At 36.4% G+C, this 22,847-nt stretch overlaps 1 protein-coding gene across 8 annotated transcripts in view; it reads left to right on the top strand.

Annotated features, from left to right (window-relative positions):
- LOC123524010 (FYN-binding protein 1-like) overlaps nucleotides 1-20,143 on the top strand; it is a 58,815-nt gene extending 38,672 nt beyond the window's left edge. For 4 of the 8 annotated variants that reach the window (XM_053539340.1, XM_053539336.1, XM_053539338.1 and 1 more), the window contains 4 exons: nucleotides 5,460-5,512; nucleotides 14,959-15,005; nucleotides 17,239-17,291; nucleotides 19,861-20,143. In XM_053539340.1, the coding sequence (XP_053395315.1) occupies nucleotides 5,460-5,512; nucleotides 14,959-15,005; nucleotides 17,239-17,291; nucleotides 19,861-19,883 (176 nt within the window). In that variant the 3' untranslated portion in view covers nucleotides 19,884-20,143. Of the gene's footprint in view, nucleotides 1-5,459; nucleotides 5,513-11,678; nucleotides 11,718-14,958; nucleotides 15,006-17,238; nucleotides 17,292-19,860 lie in introns of all 8 variants that reach the window. The other 4 variants (XR_008370356.1, XR_008370357.1, XM_053539337.1 and 1 more) reach the window with 2 other exon arrangements.
- Nucleotides 20,144-22,847: the final 2,704 nt, after the last annotated feature.

The following is a 22,847-nucleotide window of genomic DNA, read 5'->3' as shown; positions in this document are numbered from 1 at the left end:
CTGGGTCAAAAACTAGATCACTAGGTCAAATAAAAGAAAAACCTTGTGTATGCGGTAGAGGCTGTATTTTTCAATTGATGTTCATGAATTTTGGTCAGAATAATTGCCTTGATAAAATCTAGGTCAAGTATATGAATCGAATATGGGTCATCCAGGGTCAAAAAATAGGTCACTATGTCAAATCAAAGAGAAACCTTGTGTATGCAATAGGGGCTGCATTTTATATCGGACGTTCATGAAATTTAAGCAGAATGTTTGTCTGTATGAAATCTAGGTGGAGTTTGAAAATGGGTCATCAAGGATCAATAACTAGGTCACCCAGTCAAATTAAAGATAAACCTTGTGTACGCAATAGGGGCTGCATTTTACACTGGATATTCATAAAATTTAGTCAGAATGATTGCCTTGATGAAATCTAGGTCAAGTTAGAATATGTGTCATCTTTGGTAAAAAATTAGGTCACTAGGTCAAAGCGAAGGAAAACCTTGTGTTTGCAATAGAGTCTGTATTTTTCAACTAATCTTCTTGAAATTTGATCAGAATGATAGCCTTGATGAAATTAAGGTCAAGTTTGAATATGGTTTATCTGGGGTCAATAACTAGGTCGCTAGGACAAATCAAAGAAAAACCTTTTGTATGCAATAGAGGCTGCATTTTTCAATTGAGGTTGATGAAATTTAGTCAGAATGACTGCCTTGATCAAATCTAGGTCAGATTCGAATATAGGTCATCTTGGCTCAAAAACTAGGTCACTAGGTCAAATTGAAGAAAATACTTGTTTACACTTGAGACCACATTTTTGGTCCAATTTTAATGAAAATTGGTCAGAATATTTGTTACCATGAAATCACTAGGTCAAACATGTTTACACTTTTATAGTATGTTTCTCAGGTGAGTGACCTAGGGCCATCTTGGCCCTCTTGTTTATTTTCTATTGTATTTATTTCTCAATTCATTATATGCTGCTAGGTTCAGTACAAATACTTTTACCACAAACAAAACACTCAGATAGGATATTTAGTGTTTTTTCTTAGACAGCACAAAATTTAATGTAAAGTTAGTAAGTGGAACTGGTATATAAAACACCTTTTGGATTACAGATTCCACTTAGTGTTAACAATAGAGTTCTGGTAAAGGGCTGTTGCTTATTTTATTACCTTTCATGAACAGACTCAATAAAACAGAGTCAGCTGTTGTTTTGCCTGGATGTGACCTTTCCATGTTTCCAAAGGATATACTTAGGTTTGACCCACATAATTTTCTTGGTTAATAGGTCATGTTTTTAGTAGAGTATGTCTTAATTTTACGCAAAATGTTATTTGACCAATTTTCCTCATTTTGTATTGAAGTAATGTATGTTCTGTTAAAAGGGTCCTTAACCCTTAGCCTGCTAAATTTCTAAAATGGACTGGTCTTTCATTCAATTTGGGCAATACCATTTATCATTTGAAGGGTTGTTCACTGAAAATTTACTGACTGAATAGCGAACAGTGCAGACCATGATCAGACTGCATGGATGTGCAGGCTGATCATGGTCTGCACTGGTCGCAAAGGCAGAATCACTTGCCGCCAGCAGGCTAAAGGTTAATGGGGGAAATGTTTGGTTTGCTGAAGTGTTGATGATACTTTGGTAGTTTTGGTGTGGGATTGACCATAATTTATATCTCATTATCACTTATAAAGAAATTTTAAAGTGATTGTACATATATTAGAAAATTGTCAGAAACGGAAACTGGAAGGAAGTATATGTAAAGTTGCTGAAATACTTCCTCTTTTTTTTTCAAGTCAAAAATGAATTTTAAAGATACTGTGGTCAGAGTATAATTTATGCAGCATTGTACTGCTTGAAATTTAAGTTCATTTAAATTGGTACAAAATTGTTCCTTTCGTTTTCCTTATTTAGAAAGTGTTACAAAGTGTATAATGTCTATTATCTTACCAATACACTTTCGACTTCACATTTCAAACCTCGATAAAATATTTAATTTTTTTCTTTTGCAATTTTATCCTGTCTAATTAACTCACTAGGTTACAGAATAAGACTATGGATAGAGAGATCCATGGAATGGCATTTCTTCTCTGTGATGAATTGACAGGAGACAATATGTTTAGATAGGGTTTATATAAACTGACCACTATTCCGTGACTGGAATTCTTTCTGAAAAACAGTGCATTTTGTACTAAATGACATTTTGTAGGCAGTGTTGTACACTAAAAGTGATAGTATTCTGAGATATGAGGTGTTTTGATGATATCAGAAGCAACAGTATGGCATTACAGACTAGGCAAAATATAAACTATTTGATTCCACAGATCCTTTTTTACATAATGTAACATTATCAGATCTTTCTCATACTTCCATGCTTTCTTTATCAAAGACGTATACAGGTAAGCATTATCAATTGTTACAGTTTTTTTCATTATACCCCCACAAAACGAAGTTTGGGGGTGTATATAGGTGAGCTTGTCGGTCAGTCGGTCCGTCTGTCAGTCCGTTCCGGACAATAACTTGTGTAACATCAGAAAATACAGGTCATGTTCAAATTTGAGGTCAGTAGGTCAAAGGTCAAGGTCACAATGACCCTGAACAGTTAAACGGTTTCCAGATGATAACTTCATGATGCTTGGGCCTAGGATCATAAATTTTGGTACACTGGTGTAACATTATGAAATACAGGTTAAGTTTGACTTTCAGGTCAGTAGATCAAAGGTCAAGGTCACAGTGACCCTGAACAGTTAAACGGTTTCCGGACAATAACTTGAGAACGCTTTGGCCTAGGATCATGAAAATTGACAGAGAGGTTGGTCATGACCAGCAGATGACCCCTAATGATTTTGAGGTCAGTAGGTCACAGGTCAAGGTCACAGTGACCCAGAACATTTAAACGGTTTTCGGACAATAACTTCAGAACGCTTGGGCCTGGGATCACGAAACTTAAAAGGGAGGTTGGATGATAACTTGATAATGCTTGGGCCTAGGATCATAAATTTTTGTACAAGGTGTAACGTCCCTGAATGGCAGTGCCAAGTTTGACTTTGGGTCAGTAGGATCAAAGGTCAAGGTCACAATGACCCTGAACAGTTCAATGGTTTCCGGATGATAATTTGAGAACACTTGGGCCTAGGATCATAAATTTTGGTACACAGGTGTAACATCATGAATTACAGGTTAAGTTTGACTTTGAGGTCAGTAGATCAAAGGTCAAGGTCACAATGACCCTGAACAGTTAAACGGTTTCTGGATGATAACTTGAGAACGCTTGGGCTTAGGATCATAAATTATGGTACACAGGTGTAACGTCATGAAATACGGGTCAAGTTCAACTTTGAGGTCAGTAGGTCAAAGGTCAAGGTCACAGTGACCCGGAACAGTTAAACGGTTTCTGGATGATAACTTGAGAACGCTTGGGCTTAGGATCATAAATTTTGGTACACAGGTGTAACGTCATGAAATACGGGTCAAGTTCAACTTTGAGGTCAGTAGGTCAAAGGTCAAGGTCACAGTGACCCGGAACAGTTAAACGATTTCTGGATGATAACTTGAGAACGCTTGGGCCTAGGATCATGAAAATTGACATGGAGGTTGGTCATGTAGTCATGACCAGCAGATGACCCCTAATAATTTTGAGGTCAGTTGGTCACAGGTCAAGGTCACAGTGACCCGGAACATTTAAACGGTTTTCGGACAATAACTTCAGAATGCTTGGGCCTGGGATCACGAAACTTAAAAGGGAGGTTGGTCATGACCAGCAGATGACCCCTATTGATTTTGAATTCAAAAGATCAAAGGTCAGAGTGACCTAAAACATTTAAACTGTTTTGGACAATAACGTGAGAACGCTTGGGCCGAGGATCATGAAATTTCATAGGGAGGTTGATAATGACCAGCAGAACCCCTATTGATTTTGATGTCAAAGGTAAGCAAGTTTGGCTTTGACATTGGCTTAGTTCTGTGACAAGGCCGTATTATTATCACTCCTGTGACAACTGTAGTTCTGTCTTTTTTTTATGCCCCCAAAGGGAGGCATATAGTTTTTGAACCGTCTGTCAGTCTGTCGGTCTGTCCGCAATTTTCGTGTCCGGTCCATATCTTTGTCATCGATGGATGGATTTTCAAATAACTTGGCATGAATGTGTACCTTAGTAAGACGACATGTCGCGCGCAAGACCCAGGTGCGTAGCTCAAAGGTCAAGGTCACACTTAGACGTTAAAGGTCATTTTTTATGATAGTGCATCTGTCCGGTCCTTCTTTGTATCCGGATGATTTTCAAATACTGGCATGTGTACAGTAGACGAGTTCGCCCAAACCAGTCGTGGTCAAAGTCTAAATCTAATGATAACATTCATTCAAAGTGCCATCGGGGGCATGTGTCATCCTATGGAGACAGCTCTTGTTTGGTTTGTTTTAGGACCAGTGTGGGAATGAAATTCAACCCCAAACCTCTTCCGTAAAAGGATATATTTTTCCTCAATTTTGATAAAAATTTCCTTCAAATTGTGGAACAAAATTGTGGGATTTATTTCAATAAGTGTTGACCAGAAGTGTCATTAGAGAGTAATTTTACATCGATGAAAGCTTTATAGAAGCCTTTCTGACAAGTATTTGAAACCCTGGATGTGAAATCTTCTGCGGAAAATTGCAGAGTTTTTGTTTGTCGTCTATTTTCATGACCCCATTTTTTATTTACTTTTAGTAAGAACAGAGATTGGAAGGCTCAGAGCTGGAAAATATAACATGTTTTGAGTTAGAAATAGCAGAATAATAGTTCCTTAATGTACTGACATCAAATAAAAGATGTATTTAGATGAAAGTTCTTGTTTTGCTTATGGTTACTAAGCACCTGAGTTGTTCGTTTTTTACTTCAAAATATTGTTTTAAATTTTCTTCTCTGTATAATTATCAGGATAACTGTTGTGAATTTATAAATAAGCTTGAGAATTTATGATTATATCAAATAGCATTTATATACTTTGTAAAAAACACCCTTTTTCTGGTAAAACAATGCAAAATATCACTCCTAAAAGACCCCACCACCCTTCCCCCTCAAACTGAACAACAATCACTGCATTCATACAGTAACAGTGTATTTGATTAAACTGTTGATTTTTGCTACTATTTGTTGAATATTTTTTTGTTAGTATCAGTTTGATGTTACACTCATACAAGTAAAATAGTGCTTCCTGTACAATGAGTTAGTAATGTTTCAAATATAATGAATTACAATAGTGTTTTACATATGAATTGATGGACTGGAAAAGAAGTGAGATATCATTAAGTTGATTGTTCTATCACCAGAGGTATCTTTTCACCAGAATTTAATTAAAAAATGTTCGAATCCTGAGTTTTAAATTGACAAATGTTTATGTTGACCTATGTTTAATGTTGATCTATGTTTAATGTTGACCTATGTTTAATGTTGTAATAATGTTGTAATTTAGTGTTGTATATATTTTTCAGTTGGTTATTGTGATGAGAAGAACATCGAGGTAGACACCAGTAGTATACTGAACGTAAGCTGCTTCTTGTCTGATATGCTCATGTTTCTGCCCTCCTCCATCAATATTCATTGATAATGCCACCCCCTTAAATTAAGAGAATGCCCCTTTCTTTAATTAAAAAACAACTTTTTTTCTGAAAACATTTTTGTTTGCTGCCAGCTTTTTCATAGGGTTTGTTTGTTAAGGTTGTGCTTTTAGCCAAAAATGCCTGCTAAAGTGTTCAGCTTTCTTGAATGAGGACCTAGTTTATTTAATATTTTTACTTTTCACATAAGCAGCATTTTCAGATCTACCTTTTCAGTTCATGTTCTGTCTTATTTCCTTCTGATGGATAAGTCTCAGCCACCAGGGATTCCTTTATTCAATTGCTAAAGGGCAGCCTTTGAGAAAGTCAAATATACGTACAGTGTTATACAGTTTAACCCTTATCATGCTGGACACGATTGATTCTGACTTTGCGTCCAATGTAGATCATGATCAGCCTGCACAGCCATGCAGTCTGATCATGATCTGCATTGTTTGCCATTTAGTCAGTTTCTTTTTGGTAAGCACCCCTTTTAACAGTTAATGGTACTGTCCAAATTGAAAGATGGACAAGTTCATTATAGAAATTTAGCAGGGTAAGGGCTAAAGTAGAGAGGTTGAGATTTTGATATACGTAAGTGTACATGTAGTTTGAATGCATTTAAAATGAATGTTAATAATTGTAAACTTTACCCATTTGGCTTGCCGGGATGTATTATTTTATTATTAGATTTTTGATGGCTCCTAGGTTATTATTGCAATATTTCAAAGCCAGTGACCAGTACAAAAGTTATCATTCAGGCTTCTACTTCTTGCTTTTGTTTGAATGAAATTAGGGTTGACCGAGCATTTGATCATTTTACTACAAACAACACAGTTTTAACAGAGGAATAAGGTTTTACAAGTGTTTTTTAAGGTGTACCATAATTATACCTTCAAAAAATGCCACCATGAGTGTTAAATTTTAGGCATTTATTTAAGAGCGCATTTCCATACTTATTATTTATATACATATATGTTTATATTCCTTAAGGGTTGTACTGTATGTGAAGATATTCATCCTAATGAATGAATTTTAATATTTGAGCCATGCCATGAGAAAACCAACATAGTGGGTTTGCGACCAGCATGGATCCAGACCAGCCTGCGCATCCGCGCAGTCTGGTCAGGATCCATACTGTTCGCTAACAGTTTCTCCCATTCCAATAGGCTTTAAAAGCAAACAGCATGGATCCTGACCAGACTGCGCGGATGCGCAGGCTGGTCTGGATCCATGCTGGTCGCAACCCACTATGTTGGTTTTCTCATGGCACGGTTCATTTTAGTTACCAAATAATGCTTAAATTTCCTTTTGACCACTATAAAAAATATTGCTTTTTTTCGTAGAAAAAGTTGGTGGGGTTGGAGGGGTGGGGACATTTGTATGGGGGAATAGGTTGTATATAACAGGTGCTGTTTGATAATGAATAATAAGATTTTTTAAATGTATGTATACATGTACAAAATCTCAGCCTCTTTATTAAATACATTTACATTTACACAATGTACATGCACTTAAATTATATATAAGAGACCATTCTCACACAATGTACGCACAGTTATCATTTACAAGAAACACACATGCATGTTTTATCTAGCCAGGACAGTTGTATACCATGTTACGTAGTTTTAGATGGTGGAGGTGTTAAGACTTGTGTTGTTGGATACCTGTATATAAAATTATTGTAAAATGGAAGATTGCTGCCTCTCAGTAGTGAATATCTTTATATCTAAGAATATTCATTGTGTATATTGTTTTTCCTGTGTAATAAGTGCTCATTATTTGGCAGATATAGATAAATGAAAGAGTCATACAGGTATGCTGATATTCCTTGGTAGTTGTATTTGTCAGTATGTGGCCACATTACATTGCTTTTGTCAGTATGTGGCAACATTTCAGGGTATTTCTCAGTATGTTGCCATATTTCATGGTATTTGTCAGCATGTGGCTACATTTTAGGGTATTTGGCAGTATCTGGCCACATTTCAGAGTATTTGGCAGTATCTGGCCACATTTCAGGGTATTTGTCAGTATCTGGCCACATAACAGGGTATTTGTCAGTATGTGGCTACATTTCAGGGTATTGTCAGTATGTGGCAACATTTCAGGGTATTTGTCAGTATGTGGCCACATTAGAGTATTTGTCAGTATGTGGCCACATTTCATTTAGGGTATTTCTCAGTATGTGGCATGATTTCAGGGTATTTGTCAGTATGTGGCCACATTTCAGGGTATTTCTCAGTCTCCAGCCCCATTTAAGGGTATTTGTCAGTAAGTGGCCACATTACAGGTATTTGTCAGTATGTGGCCACATTATAGGGTCTTTGTCAGTATGTTGTCTCTTTCAGAGTTTTTGTCAGATTGCTGCCTGCCAGCAATGAATATCTTTATATCAACGAAGTTTGGGGGGGTATATAGGTGTCGGTCTGTTGGTTGGTCTGTCTGTCTGTCAGTCTGTTGGTTTTCATGGTTTCCGGACAATAACTCATGAAAGGCTTGACAGATTTAAATAATTTTTGGTACACAGGTGTAACATCATAAAATACAGGTCAAGTTCGACTTTGAGGTCAGTAGGTCAAGGTCACAATGACCCTGAACAGTTAAACAGTTTCCAGATGATAATTTGAGAACCCTTGGGCCTAGGATCACGAAAGTTGATAGGGAGGTTGGTCATGACCAGCAGATGACTCTTATTCATTTTGAGGTCAGTAGGTCAAAGTCACAATGACCCAGAACAGTAAAACTGTTTTCGGACGATAACTTAAGAACGCTTGGGCCTAGGATCATGAAACTTAATAAGGAAGTTGATCATGACCAGCAGATGACCCCTATTGATTTTGAGGTTTGACTTTAACATTGGCTTACTTCTGTGACGAGGCCGTGTTGTGGGGGTATAATTCATCACTTCTGTGGCAGCTCTTAGTTTTTCCTGTGTAATAAGTGCTCACTTTTTGGCACATATAGATAAAGGAAAAAGTCATACAGGTATGCTGATATTCCTTGGTAGTTGTTCTTTGTCAGTATGTGGCCACATTTCGTGGCCTCAACGCGAAACTAGTCTATCTGCTTCTATTTCTATATACACATAGACTAGTTTCGCGTTGAGGCGACGATTTCAGTTTCAGGGTATTTGTCAGTATGTGGCCACATTTCATGGTATTTGTCAGTATGTGGCCACATTACAGGTATTTGTTAGTATGTGCCCACGTTATAGGGTATTTGTCAGTTTGTGGCCACATTTCAGGGTATTTGTCAGCATGTGGCCATATTTCAGGGTATTTTTCAATATGTGGCTACATTTCAGGGTATTTGTCAGTATGTGGCCACATTTAAGGGTATTTGTCAGTAAGTGTCCACATTTAAGGGTATTTGTCAGTATGTGGCCACATTATAGGGTATTTGTCAGTATGTTGCCATATTTCAGGGTATTTGTCAGATTGCTGCCTGTCAGCAGTGAATATCTTTTTATTCATTGTGTGTTCTGTTTTTCCTGTGTAATAAGTGTTCACTTTTTGGCAGATACAGATAAAGGAAACAGTCATACAGGTATGCTGATATTCCTTGGTAGTTGTTATTTGTCAGTATGTGACTACATTGCATTGTTTTTGTCAGTATGTGGCTACATTTCATGGTATTTGTCAGTATATGGCCACATTTCAGGGTATTTGTCAGTATGTGGCAACATTTCAGCATATTTGTCAGTATGTGGCTACATTTCAGGGTATTTGTCTGTATGTGATCACATTTCAGGGTATTTGTCAGTATGTTGCAACATTACAGGGTATTTGTCAGTATGTTGCATACTAGCATTAGCCACTTGTAAGTTGTTTAATTCCAACCACAAGGGAATGAACATAACCAGGTGAGTGACTTAGGGCCAACTTAACACTCTTATTTCATAGCCTATTTAAGAAAATACTGTTACACTTACCATTTATGTTACAAGTTGTTTGTAGTCAGTGTAGGATTTTTAGGTTTGTTGGATGTCTTTTACACATCTATCCATTGGTCGTCCATTATTTCTTTAAAGAACATTTCATCCTTACCACAAATTTCAACTGACCCGCCTGCTTAGCTCAGTAGGTAAGAGCGTTGGTCTACGGATCGCGGGGTCGCGAGTTCGATCCTCGGGCGGGGTGCATGTTCTCCGTGACTATTTGATAAACAACATTGTGTCTGAAATCATTAGTCCTCCACCTCTGATTCATGTGGGGAAGTTGGCAGTTACTTGCAGAGAACAGGTTTGTACTGGTACAGAATCCAGGAACACTGGTTAGGTTAACTGCCCGCCGTTACGTGACTGAAATACTGTTAAAAAACGGCGTTAAACCCAAAACAAACAAACAAACAAATTTCAACTAAACTTCACAAGAATGTTCCTTGGGTTGTCACCTTTTGAAACTGCTTGCTCATATTGCTGTTTTGAAAACTTAAATGTCTTCTTCTTTCAAACCTCTTGTTTAATTTCAAAGTGATTTGGCAGCAATGTTCCTTGAGTAACCCTCTACCAAGTTCCTTCAAATCATTCTTGGGAGGTTTAAATCTAAAGTCAAGAGTGTGTATGTGTAGGGAGGGGGAAGGTCCTAAGTTGATCCAAGTTTCTTTACCTACAAAACTACCGCCTCGGTAGCCTAGTGGTAGAGCGTCCGCTTCGAGTGCGGGAGGTCGTGGGTTCGATCCCCGGCCGCGTCATACCAAAGACATAAAAAATGGTACTAGTAGCTTCCTCGCTTGGCGCCCTTCAGCATAAGAGGCGTTGGTAAGGCTGGACTGGTCAGCCGTGTCAGTATAATGTGACTGGGTGGGGTATCATATACGTGTCTACGGCGTGATATTCCAGTGAGGCAGCACTATAAAGTTGGGCATTGTGCTCACTACTACAGGTAGACACCGTCGTTTATATGACTGAAAACTGTTGAAAAAGACGTTAAACCTAAACACACACACACACACACACACACACACGCACACACACACACACACATTACCTACAAAACTACATAGACTACTTGGTAACAAGGGCAGATCACTCACCTGAGTTTCACAGCTTGCTTGAACAGTTTGGTAAAGGGTCAGGCAATAAAAATATCTGTGAAATTATTTTGAAACTGGGCCTGTGCTTTCTGACAAGAGGATAGGTCTGCTTCATATCAGGAAGCCATCCTGCTGTCTTGTTCAATGTTTGTGATTCTGCCCAACTGCCTGCATGTGCCAGATATGTTGCTTGGAGGGATATCTGGGACCTTCCTTCACTAATACAAGCTGAAAAATAAATCTTTTGGTACAGTTGATAAATTTGCAACCTACGTGTAATTGAATTTGATCCCAAAAACAAAGCCTTGGTTCTTAAAGAAAAACACGGTAGATCAGTGGGTACAGCTTAATTCCAGCATTTAGATGTATGAAGTGTTTGCAGGCTGAAATTATGAAATAATTATAGAGACTGTTTTGTAATTTGGAAAGATTTTCTTTAAATTTGCATTCAGGACATATATAACAGAACTGTTTTTCATTTGAGTGAAATATTCGGGCTCGCTTTCTCTGTACTCTTTCTATGCCTGTACTGTGGTATGATTTATTTTGCAAAAATTATCTTTTTTGTTTATATTCTTGAACTTTACTTCATACTTGTAATATTTTTATGTTTTGATATGACTTTGATTCTTTCCCTTAAGCTTCCAGCTGTTTACAGTCTTCAGTTGTTACTGTCAGGCTGACCTGTATGAAATGACCTATTTGACCTTCTGGGTGCCCTATATATAAAGTGGCAATGGTGCAGAGGCATGAACTTATTTAGATATACAGCGGCTCTACTTCCTGCATGTAGCTTATTGGATAGTTTCACCTATAGCAGCTAGAGTTCTCTTTCCTTTGTCTGGTGATAGGAATATAATGTTTTACCAGACTATTTTATAAAGTAACCACTCCTTATGGTTCTTTAGTTTGCCATCACTTCTTTCCTTAAGCACAACTAAATACTTAGTTTGCATGTTAAACATATAACAAAAAAACATAACATTTTAGCTGAAAAACAGTTACATATATTGAATGTAAATATATAGTTTTCTGTATAGTATGAAGACTTTCTCATTGCTTCTGTCTATATTCAAACAGGAATTGTAAAAGGGAAGCAGTAATACTTGCAATGCATTGGTATGCTAAAAGCACCAGATTTTAACTTTTACATAGTGTTGCAGTTGTTGTAACATAGTAATTATGTTTTGAGATTCTTCTTTTACTAGTTGGTAGTTTGTTGTGAGGTGGCACAATGGCAAGGTCTTTGCATTACTTACATGTATTTCTGGTATTAAATATGTCTCCCACCACACAGTGGTGTGGGAGACATATTGATTTACTCCAGTCTGTCTGCGTGTCCGTGTGTCTGTCTGTCACAAAGCTTTTCCGCACTCTAAGTCGAACATTTCTCATCCGATTTTCACCAAACTTGAACAAAATGTTTTTGACCATAAGACCTCGGCCAAGTTCGATAACTAGCCAAATCGGTACAGGCGTCTTGGAGTTATGGCCCTTGAATTACCAAAAATCGGTCTTTTTACTCTTGTCCGCACTCAAATTCGAATATTTCTCATCCGATCTTCACCAAACTTGAACAAAATGTGTTTGACCATGAGACCTCGGCCAAGTTCGATAACTAGCCAAATCGGTCCAGGCATTTTGGAGTAACGACCCTTGAATTATCGAAAAATCGGCCTTTTTACTCTTGTCCGCACTCTAAGTCGAACATTTCTCATCCGATCTTCACCAAACTTGAACAAAATGTGTTTGACCATGAGACCTCGGCCAAGTTCGATAACTAGTCCAAATCGGTCCATTGGCATTTTTAGAGTTCGGCCCTTTGAATTACCGGAAAATAACCGTCATGTTTTACTCTTGTCCGCTCTCTAAGTCGAACATTTCTCATCCGATCTTCACCAAACTTGAACAAATGTGTTTGGCCATAAGACCTTACCCAAGTTCGATAACTAGCCAAATCCGCCCAGGCACTTTTGATTTATGGCCCTTGAATTACTGATTGGATCCACTCATCCAGATCATCTAAATGGATCTACTCGTCTTAAACATCTAGAGAAACTAACATTTTTCATAGGGGCAGTTGTGGGAAACATGCGCTTTTCTCAAAAGCATCTCTAGTTCAATAATATTTTTTCATAAATTTTTCATATCCAGTATTAAGGGTTTTGTCTTGGTGACAACTTTGATATGAACACAGGAAAGCTATGTCATAGTAAGCTTTGGTGAGAAAATTATTATCTCCCCTAGAACTACACATGTAGAGCCATATTAATCTTTGTTCAGAAAGTGATTACCTCCCCTAATGGTTCACAAGCTGAGCTACAGAAACCATGGTTCTAATATGATTATACCTCTGAAGTGCAGGAAGCTGTATTCATAAATTGGTTACTTCCCTTTAAAATACAGTAAATCATTGTCAGAAATGGTTACCGCCCATGAAGTTTTTTATTCTTATTAAATTGAAGTATTTCATTGTTAGACATTGGTTACCTCCCCTTAGGTCCTTACACTAATAAGCCACAGTAAATCATTGTCAGAAATGGTTACCTCAACTAAAGTTTTTTATGCTAATCAAATTAAAGTAATTCATTGTCAGACATTGGTTACCTCCCCTTAGGACCTTATGCTATTTAAGCCACAGAAAATCATTGTCAAAAATTGAGTGCACCCCCTTAATCATCACACAAGAAAGCCAGTATAAAGCAGGGTCAGAAATTGATTACCTCCCCTGTATTATTCATGTGCAAACTCATTGTAAGTCAGCGTTAGAAAATTCCTTTATTCATTATCAGGAATGATAAAACTTAATATATGGACAATGAAATTTTTAGACAGTAAAATTATCTTTTTATTAAAGGAAATCTTACAATTAAATGTTAAAAAAACGTTAAAATAACTTTTTTGTTGAGGCATTATTAATGTCATCAGCAAATTCTGCAATGTTAAAAAAGTACAACCCCACATATGGATTCAGTTTAAGAGATACATGTAGCTCAAAAGTATTAAGTAAAAAAAAAATTCTGCAAATAAAAGCATGAAACAAAATACCCTTTTATGCCTAATCAGATTTTGATAAGAAAGGATTTTCTAGACTGATATGTTTTCTGACTATGTGATCATGGAGAACACTGTCTTTACAATGTTGCCTTTCCCAGCAGTATTCTAATCAGCAGCTTGCTTGTTTATAGAATTTACCTAATAGTAACATTCAATTACTATTCAATTGTTGTTGACTGCAAAATGTATAGTTTAACTTTATAAAAAAAGAAATCGGAATTATTTCATTAAATTGGTTACTTTCGGCATTTTGTTAATTTTATGATGAAGAAATATTTGATACAGTAACTGTAAAAGAAAAATGAAGTAATATTTCATATCATAGTGTTTGACCTGACCTGTTTTGAATTGGAATATTGGAATATTTGTTTGGAATAAACCAGTAATTATGTTATTCAGTTTTAAAAATTATTTAATTTTGTGGATTTTAAATTTTGCATTTTGGTGATATAGCCTTTAGCCTGCTGGCGGCAAGTGATTTGGCCTTTGCGACCAGTGCAGACCAAGATCAGCCTGCACAGTCGTGCCTGCACTGTTCGCCATTCAGTCTATAAATTTTCAGTGAACACCCCTTCAGTCCATTTTAGAAATTTAGCAGGCTAAAGGATAAAATTGTAGATTTCAGATTTTGAAGACTGAATAAAAGGGAAAGTTATTCATTTGTAAGAATTTAATTACATGGATTCATACAATGGCGAAATCAATGAAAATGAGTCAGACTGACGGTCCCCCAGGAATATTATATAAATATCATATGGCAGCGTGTGTGACATTGATATTGTCAACACGAGGGCAGAATGTCACCCGAGGCGAAAGCTGAGTGGTGACATTCTGTTTTGAGGGTTGACAATATCAATGTCACACATGCTGCCATATGATATTTATTTTATTATACCGCCTGTGTACACATTGAATAGTGACGTCACTACTATATGTGTACAAGGGAGGCAATCATTTGGCTGAAAAATTGAAGTAGTTAATTGCCCTTTTATGGCATTCAAAATATCAGCGCGGTCACATGACCTGACAGTCACTTTCGCTTGGTCTCGTGTCAAAAAGGTTGAAAATGTTTTTGATAGTCAAAATATCTCTTTCTCGGGTAATAGGATTTTATCATTGTAGAAAAAATAGAGGTATAATAATAACGATTTCATAGTATCTTTGATCATATATGAAAAATTCTGCTCTTTATGATCAGAAAAGCTGTTAAAAGATGAGAGATCCTCAATTTGAACATAAAATTTTGTTTATGTAGTTTATAAATAGTTGTATTCTAATGAACTGATTCATTTCCAAATTTCAGTATATGAAAGGACAGAAGTCTAGCACGTCTGTAGCACCAGCGGAAGAGTAAGTCGGTTTTATCATTTATTAGATTTGCTTGCAAACAATGGTTAAGGTGTTGAGTTATTGCCCAGCATAGATCCATAACTAGTAAATTACCCAGATCTTGATAAATGTTTAAAACCTTTAATATGAATTTTCTTTGGAGTAATAGAAAATATGTCCCGAGTCCATAGAAGTAATTATACCTGCATTAAACATGTTTTTGGTTGGGGTGGTATTGAAATCATTTTGTCCATTCATGTGTCCCCTCCTCAGTCTGTTTCAAAACATTTAATGTAATTAGTTACATTTTAGTGTAACTAGAAACAATGGAACGTCCCTAAAATAGCACTGTCTCCATCGATTGCCTTATAACTGCACCAAGTAGCTACACCTAAGGCATTTCTTTGTGATTTTCTTAAAATCAATAAGACACAAAACAGTTTGCAGAAGCATGTCCCCTGGTCCGTGCGTGCGTGCGTCCGTAAACTTTTGCTTGTGACCACTCTAGAGGCCACATTTTTCATGGGATCTTTATGAAAATTGTTCAGAATGTTCACCTTGATGATATCTAGGTCAGGTTCGAAACTGGGTCACGTGCCGTCAAAAACTAGGTCAGTAGGTCTAAAAATAGAAAAACCTTGGGACCTCTCTAGAGGCCATATATTTCACAAGATCTTCATGAAAATTGGTCAGAATGTTCACCTTAATGATATCTAGGTCAAGTTCGAAACTGGGTCACAGGGGGTCAAAAACTAGGTCAGTAGGTCTAAAAATAGAAAAACCTTGTGACCTCTCTAGAGGCCATATTTTTCATGAGATCTTCATGAATATTGGTTAGAATGTTCACCTTGATGATATCTAGGTCAAGTTCGATACTGGGTCATGTTGGATCAAAAACTAGGTCAGTAGGTCTAAAAATAGAAAAACCTTGTGACCTCTCTAGAGGCCATATTTCTCAATGGATCTTCATGAAAATTGGTCAGAATGTTCACCTTGATGATATCTAGGTCAAGTTCGAAACTGGGTCACGTGCCATCAAAAACTAGGTCAGTAGGTCTAAAAATAGAAAAACCTTGTGACCTCTCTAGAGGCCATATTTTTCAATGGATCTTCAGGAAAATTGGTCAGAATGTTTACCTTGATGATATCTAGATCAGGTTCGAAACTTGGTCACGTGGGGTTAAAAACTAGGTCAGTAGATCTAAACATAGAAAAACCTTGTGACCTCTCTAGAGGCCATATTTTTCATGAGATCTTCATGAAAATTGGTCAGAATGTTCACCTTGATGATATCTAGGTCAGGTTCGAAACTGGGTCACGTGGGGTCAAAAACTAAGTCAGTAGGTCTAAAAATAGAAAAACCTTGTGATCTCTCTAGAGGCCATATTTCTCAATGGATCTTCATGAAAACTGGTGAGAATGTTCAGCTTGATGATATCTAGGTCAGGTTCGTAACTGGGTCATGTGCAGTCAAAAACTAGGTCAGTAGGTCGAAAATAGAAAAACCTTGTGACCTCTCTAGAGGCCATATTTTTCACGAGATCTTCATGAAAATTGGTGAGAATGTTCACCTTGATGATATCTAGGTCAAGTTTAAAAGTGGGTCACGTGCCTTCAAAAACTAGGTCATTAGGTCAAATAATAGAAAAAGCTTGTGACCTCTCTAGAGGCCATATTTTTCAATGGATCTTCATGAAAATTGGTCAGAATTTTTTATCTTGATATTATCTAGGTCACATGTGCTCAAAAACTAGGTCACTATGTCAAATAATAGAAATAACGACGTCATACTCAGTTCAACACTGGGTCATGTGGGGATAGGTGAGCGATTCAGGACCATCATGGTCCTCTTGTTCTTTCTGGCTATGCGGTATGATAAACATGCCTCATTGTACAGAAGGAATGAAGAAATCTTTAAGAGCAAGATTTTGTTTTAAGGTAGGTGCTTTATTAACAGTACACTGAAAGGGGAAGTCTTCAACATTCAGTATCTTTATACACAGATTTCTAATGGAGCATTATGTCTGCCCTTTGAAATTAAGGATAAACTCATCAAGTAGGATAATTGTGGTGTCAGATTTCTTTAATGATTTTCCTTTTGGACCCAGTGTCATCCGATTTCACAATATCGTGTAAACTTCTATTTTTTCACAAAATGTTTCCTTCTTCCTCATCCTTTTGTATAACTGTAGTTGATATCAAATACGTAAACCTCAATATACAGTACATAATTTACAAATATATCTGATTACAGGGAACAAGAAACTTACGAAGATGTCGATGGAGCCGAGGATCTGGAACAAGATGGTCAGTTTTAGCTTTCACAGATATAATAACATTTATTGCATACCCTAAAAAATACTGTAAAAAATTCAGTATCGGCTTGCATTGCTTGTGTGATGACGACTGGAAAAATCATGCTAGCCATATATATCATTGCATATCAAACTTTATACTATCATGGTTATCATATTTTACTATTATGATCACAGTGTGTCACTTGAAAACAGTAAATAGTCAATAACTAGAGAATGGTTTGGCCTGGTACATTCAAAGTTTAGTAGGATGATTGTCTTCTGTCTTTATTGAGCCGTGCCATGAGAAAACCAACATAGTGGGTGTGCGACCAGCATGGATCCAGACCAGCCTGCGCATCCGCGCAGTCTGGTCAGGATCCATGCTGTTCGCTAACAGTTTCTCTAATTACTATAGGCTTCGAAAGCGAACAGCATGGATCCTGGCCAGACTGCGCGGATATGCAGGCTGGTCTGGATCCATGCTGGTCGCAAAGCCACTATGTTGGTTTTCTCATGGCACAGCTCATATTATGACTTCTAAGGGGCAAGAACTTGAAGGTGAAGGTTACAATGACCTTGAGACTAGGAAATGGTTTCCTGTCAAAAACTGGAGACTGCTAAAGCAAATAGCCATCAAACTTTATAACATTGTTATCTGTGGTCAGTAGATGATTTATGGGTCAAATGGTTCTGATATGCCTGGTATGTGGCCTATGAAGATGATAAGGTCTGCGTATTGGCGATAAGGGCCAATACACAAGTCAGGACCATTGGTAGACTTGCTTCTGTTTATCATAATAAGCTACTGTATAGCTACTGTGCAGTAATTAAATTGCAGGTGATATTTCTCACCTTTATAGCAAATCAGTTCTCACCTTTATAACGAGTTTAGACAGCTTGATTGAATTAGGGCTAAATAAACAAAGTGATAAGATACAACAGTGTTTTATCATATTTTTAATAAAGTAAGTTTTTTAACAATTACATCTCATTATTGCTGTTTTTTATTATCAAAAATATAAAAAAAATGCATTCAGGCACATAGCTTTTAGAAGTAATAAATTATTGTGTATTTTGAACAATGATATATCTTTATTGCTGGATTTTATTATACATAAAAGAAAGTTAACATTATTTAGACAACACAAGAGGAATTAAGCATTTTTAATATATAACATCCTTCTGTCTATATACCTTCTTTATCTGTTAAAAATGCAACTGAACGCTTCTTTAATTTCTAATAAAATCCAGCAATTATCTTTTTTTTTTTTCGTTTTTATTTTGTTACTTTTGATAAAAAGATCATAATCATTGAATAAACAAACTTGTAATTTCTCTTATTAAGTTTTGAATAATTATTTTATAGTGAGAAATGCTTTGCTATAAGAGTTATAATTTAATTGGCCAGGACATTACTCAACATGACTGAGCAGTCAAATTTAGTATCTTATCAATTAAAATAATTTTGTGTACATGCTGAAAAAAGACAACAGCATTTCAATTAATAAAATACAAAACACAGGAAATAACCAATTTACCTGTAGGCAATAAAATTTATGATTCTCTGACAATAGTTAGGCTACATGTCAAGTCTACAGGGGTTTTATGGACCCTTATCAGACTGGACCAGACAGGATCTTGTATATTGGGGATTAAAAAGTCTGGTATTTTGGGGGGGGGGGGGGGGTCACTTATATAGGAGATTTTCTTTGTCTTTAAGACTAACAATGGTTTAGGATGTACATCTGTTGAACACTATGGCCAAACTTCATTGCATGATTGTCTATGGTCAGAGGATGACCCATATTGTTTTAGGATCATTAGGTTAAAGGTCAAGGTTACAACATACCCGACACTCGATATTGCATTCCCAGACCTCAGACAAGACTTAATAATCTCTGCGGGCGTATTTATTTCAGAAATGGTTCATGTTTTACAGCTAATGTTTACCTAATGTCAGTGATAAATGAAGGGAAAGGCAACTTTGCTCCAAAGTTACTCCATTAACATTAATTCTGTCTGAAAGGTCTTCAGAAATCAGTTAATTAAGACTTTTTAAAATGAACTAAGAAATAAGGAAGTTCTGAAAATCTCAATATTTGATCAAAATTGCAGCCATCTCTTTCCATGGCAACATACAAATGTACTAGTAAATCAAAATGTTGAATTTCAGTTATTTCTGCATATTTGTTTGAACATCATTTCCTTAATTCTGTAAAATCATTTCATTAGTTTTTCCAACAAGAACAAAAGAAATGACCGTGCTGTCTATCTTGAACTCAAGGACCATAAGTAATTGTGACATTTCTTATTACATGAATGGCTATAAAAATTGCTGGTCAGTAGTTTATGCTATTGACCAGTCTGCAGATCTCCACTAAGTCTTGTTGAGCTAAAGACAGTATTAGAAAAAATTATTTCATGTCTTGAAAAGTATAAAACGCTTTTTGAAAGGTTTGCCAGTGAATAGTAATTACTATTTACCATCGGTCTTTTGGACCTCATGCAATAATTTTGACTATTGACTGTCAAGTCATTTAGTAAGTGTAAACTAATATATACATTATTCTTTATTTCAGAAATCTATGAAGAATGTAACTGACATATTCCAGTACAAATGTCTGTACCAGTGTGTGTTCATATAGCTATATCAGTCAGCTCTATATGTATCCGAGGAGTCAAAGACTTTTTGAAACAGTGCTTCCTTTTGTCATACTTGTTCTAGATCCATGCAAGGGGTGTTTGAAAAAAATTGTGGCATTTTAACGGTCGAATATTGATTTATTGCATTCTTAACAAATTAAGCAATATTGTCAATAGATACATTGTAGCATCTGTGTGGAAAATATATTGTTTGAATACTGTGAAGTCATTTAATTTTGTGGGCATGAAATTTCGTGGTTTTTACAAAAAAAGGCTATTTCATTGTGATATGATTTAGTGGATTTAAACTTCTTAACAAAATGAATGGGAGATTTACTTGTTCACTGGGATTTAATTTCATAGTTCGGCCATGAAAATAAGCATACATGTGATAAGTTCAGAATCCCAAAACTGGAGGATTGCCATTTTTCAGCTGGAGTTGGGGTCTCAAAACTGGAGGTTTTTATCGACATATATTAAGCGCGTGGACACATAACTTAGAGGCAAAATCCAACATTTTTGGCCACTCAATAATGTATATAAGTCTACACCAGAAGAAACAATCCTCATAACTCTTGATTTGAATTTTGACAGAGTTATGCCACTTTTTAATTTCAGTTTTTTTGTTAAAGTTTTATATAATGTCTAATATCTCCGTTACATACAAAGCTATTGCCTATTATGCCCCTTTAACTGGCAAAACTTTAATTCAGAGTCAATCACTGAGGAAAGTCGAGCATGCTATCTTACAGAAGCTCCCTCTTGTTCTAACATTAAACTTTCTTAACAGATTAAATTTGTAGAAACAAAGTCTCAATTTAGGTCTGAAATGAAGGTGAACATGCATTAACATTATTCTACTCGAGGACTTAAAAAAACGAAGCTCTAAATTGGTCTGAACACAACTCATAAATTATGTAAATTCCTTACCCCACCCACTCTCGTATAAAAATACTGATGAATTTCACATGAAAAATAGAAATGCATCAACATGTATTTACCCATACCAAAATAATGTAGATTGATGTTATCAAATAAATGAGTGTGTGTTTTCATCCAATTTTCAATGAAATAAGTCCAGTTTATTAGCAAATTAATTTGGTAAACATTGGAAGAAAATGGCCGTAACTCCGTAAAGGGGAAATAACACTCCTGTTCTAAAAATAGTAATGGGTTGGTTTTTCCAACAATTATTTATGTGATTTTATTACCGAGCAAAATTTTTCTTTGAATAATCAAATTCATTTCAGTTGAGAATTATTTCTTATGACTGGGAGTTTTTTTGCTTCAAATTGGTAAAAATGGAGCTTAATTGGCATTGAGAATGGGCAGATATTCGGCCCCGTGAGACAGGTGGAAAAGGCCCTGCTTGTCTAATCCCTTATCAAAACAAACAATTAATAATTCACCTGTGAAAAACAACTCTTTCCTCCAGGAACATGTGTGGCAAACATGTATAATACACAACAGTCGGTGACACTTTGATTTACTGTGTAAACATGTTTGGCACTCCTCGGTAATTATCAACCCAGTCATAATACTGATTTTTATTTTTTGAAAAGCGGGAGAAATATGGTTTTGGTCGGGAGACGGGAGGCAAGGTGAAAAAATCGGGATTTTGACCCTCCCGCGCGGGAGATCACATGTATGAAATAAGCCCTTCATAAATATTAATGATTTTATGGCATATCAGTTAATAAAGTGATGGTACAGAGGAACTAACAGCTTAGTCGGGTAGGGGATGGAGTGTGGTTTAGAATTAAATTTTATTACATGTTATATATTAAATACAGATTGAACACCCCTTACGTTTTGAGATGGAAATTGAATCTCCGATGTATTTTTAGCTCACCTGTCACAAAGTGACAAGGTGAGCTTTTGTGATTGCGCGGTGTCTGTCGTCCGTGCGTGCGTTCGTCCGTAAACTTTTGCTTGTGACCACTCTAGAGGTCACATTTTTTATGGGATCTTTATGAAAGTTGGTCAGAATGTTCATCTTGATGATATCTAGGTCAAGTTTGAAACTGGGTCACGTGCCTTCAAAAACTAGGACAGTAGGTCTAAAAATAGAAAAACCTTTTGACCTCTCTAGAGGCCATATATTTCACAAGATCTTCATGAAAATTGATCAGAATGTTCACCTTGATGATATCTAGGTCAAGATTGAAACTGGGTCACGTGCCGTCCAAAACTAGGTCAGTAGGTCTAAAAATAGAAAAACCTTGTGACCTCTCTAGAGGCCATATATTTCACAAGATCTTCATGAAAATTGGTCAGAACGTTCACCTTGATGATATCTAGGTCAAGTTCGAAACTGGGTCACATGCCGTCAAAATCTAGGTCAGAAGGTCAAATAATAGAAAAACCTTGTGACCTCTCTAGAAGCCATATTTTTCATGGGATCTGTATGAAAGTTGGTCTGAATGTTCATCTTGATTATATCTAGGTCAAGTTCGAAACTGGGTCATGTGCGGTCAAAAACTAGGTCAGTAGGTCTAAAAATAGATAAACCTTGTGACCTCTCTAGAGGCCATATATTTCACAAGATCTTCATGAAAATTGGTCAGAACGTTCACCTTGATGATATCTAGGTCAAGTTCGAAACTGGGTCACGTGCCTTCAAAATCTAGGTCAGTAGGTCAAATAATAGAAAAACCTTGTGACCTCTCTAGAGGCCATATTTTTCATGGGATCTGTATGAAAGTTGGTCTGAATGTTCATCTTGATGATATCTAGGTCAAGTTCGAAAGTGGGTCACGTGCAGTCAAAAACTAGGTCAGTAGGTCAAATAATAGAAAAACCTTGTGACCTCTCTAAAGGCCATATTTTTCATGGGATCTGTATGAAAGTTGGTCTGAGTGTTCATCTTGATGATATCTAGGTCATGTTCGAAACAGGGTCATGTGTGGTCAAAAACTAGGTC

The sequence above is a fragment of the Mercenaria mercenaria genome, chromosome 3 (genome assembly GCF_021730395.1).
Source record: "Mercenaria mercenaria strain notata chromosome 3, MADL_Memer_1, whole genome shotgun sequence".
Taxonomy (NCBI): domain Eukaryota; kingdom Metazoa; phylum Mollusca; class Bivalvia; order Venerida; family Veneridae; genus Mercenaria; species Mercenaria mercenaria.
The sequence above is the reverse complement of the archived record's forward strand: the minus strand, read 5'-3'. Positions and strand labels throughout refer to the sequence as shown.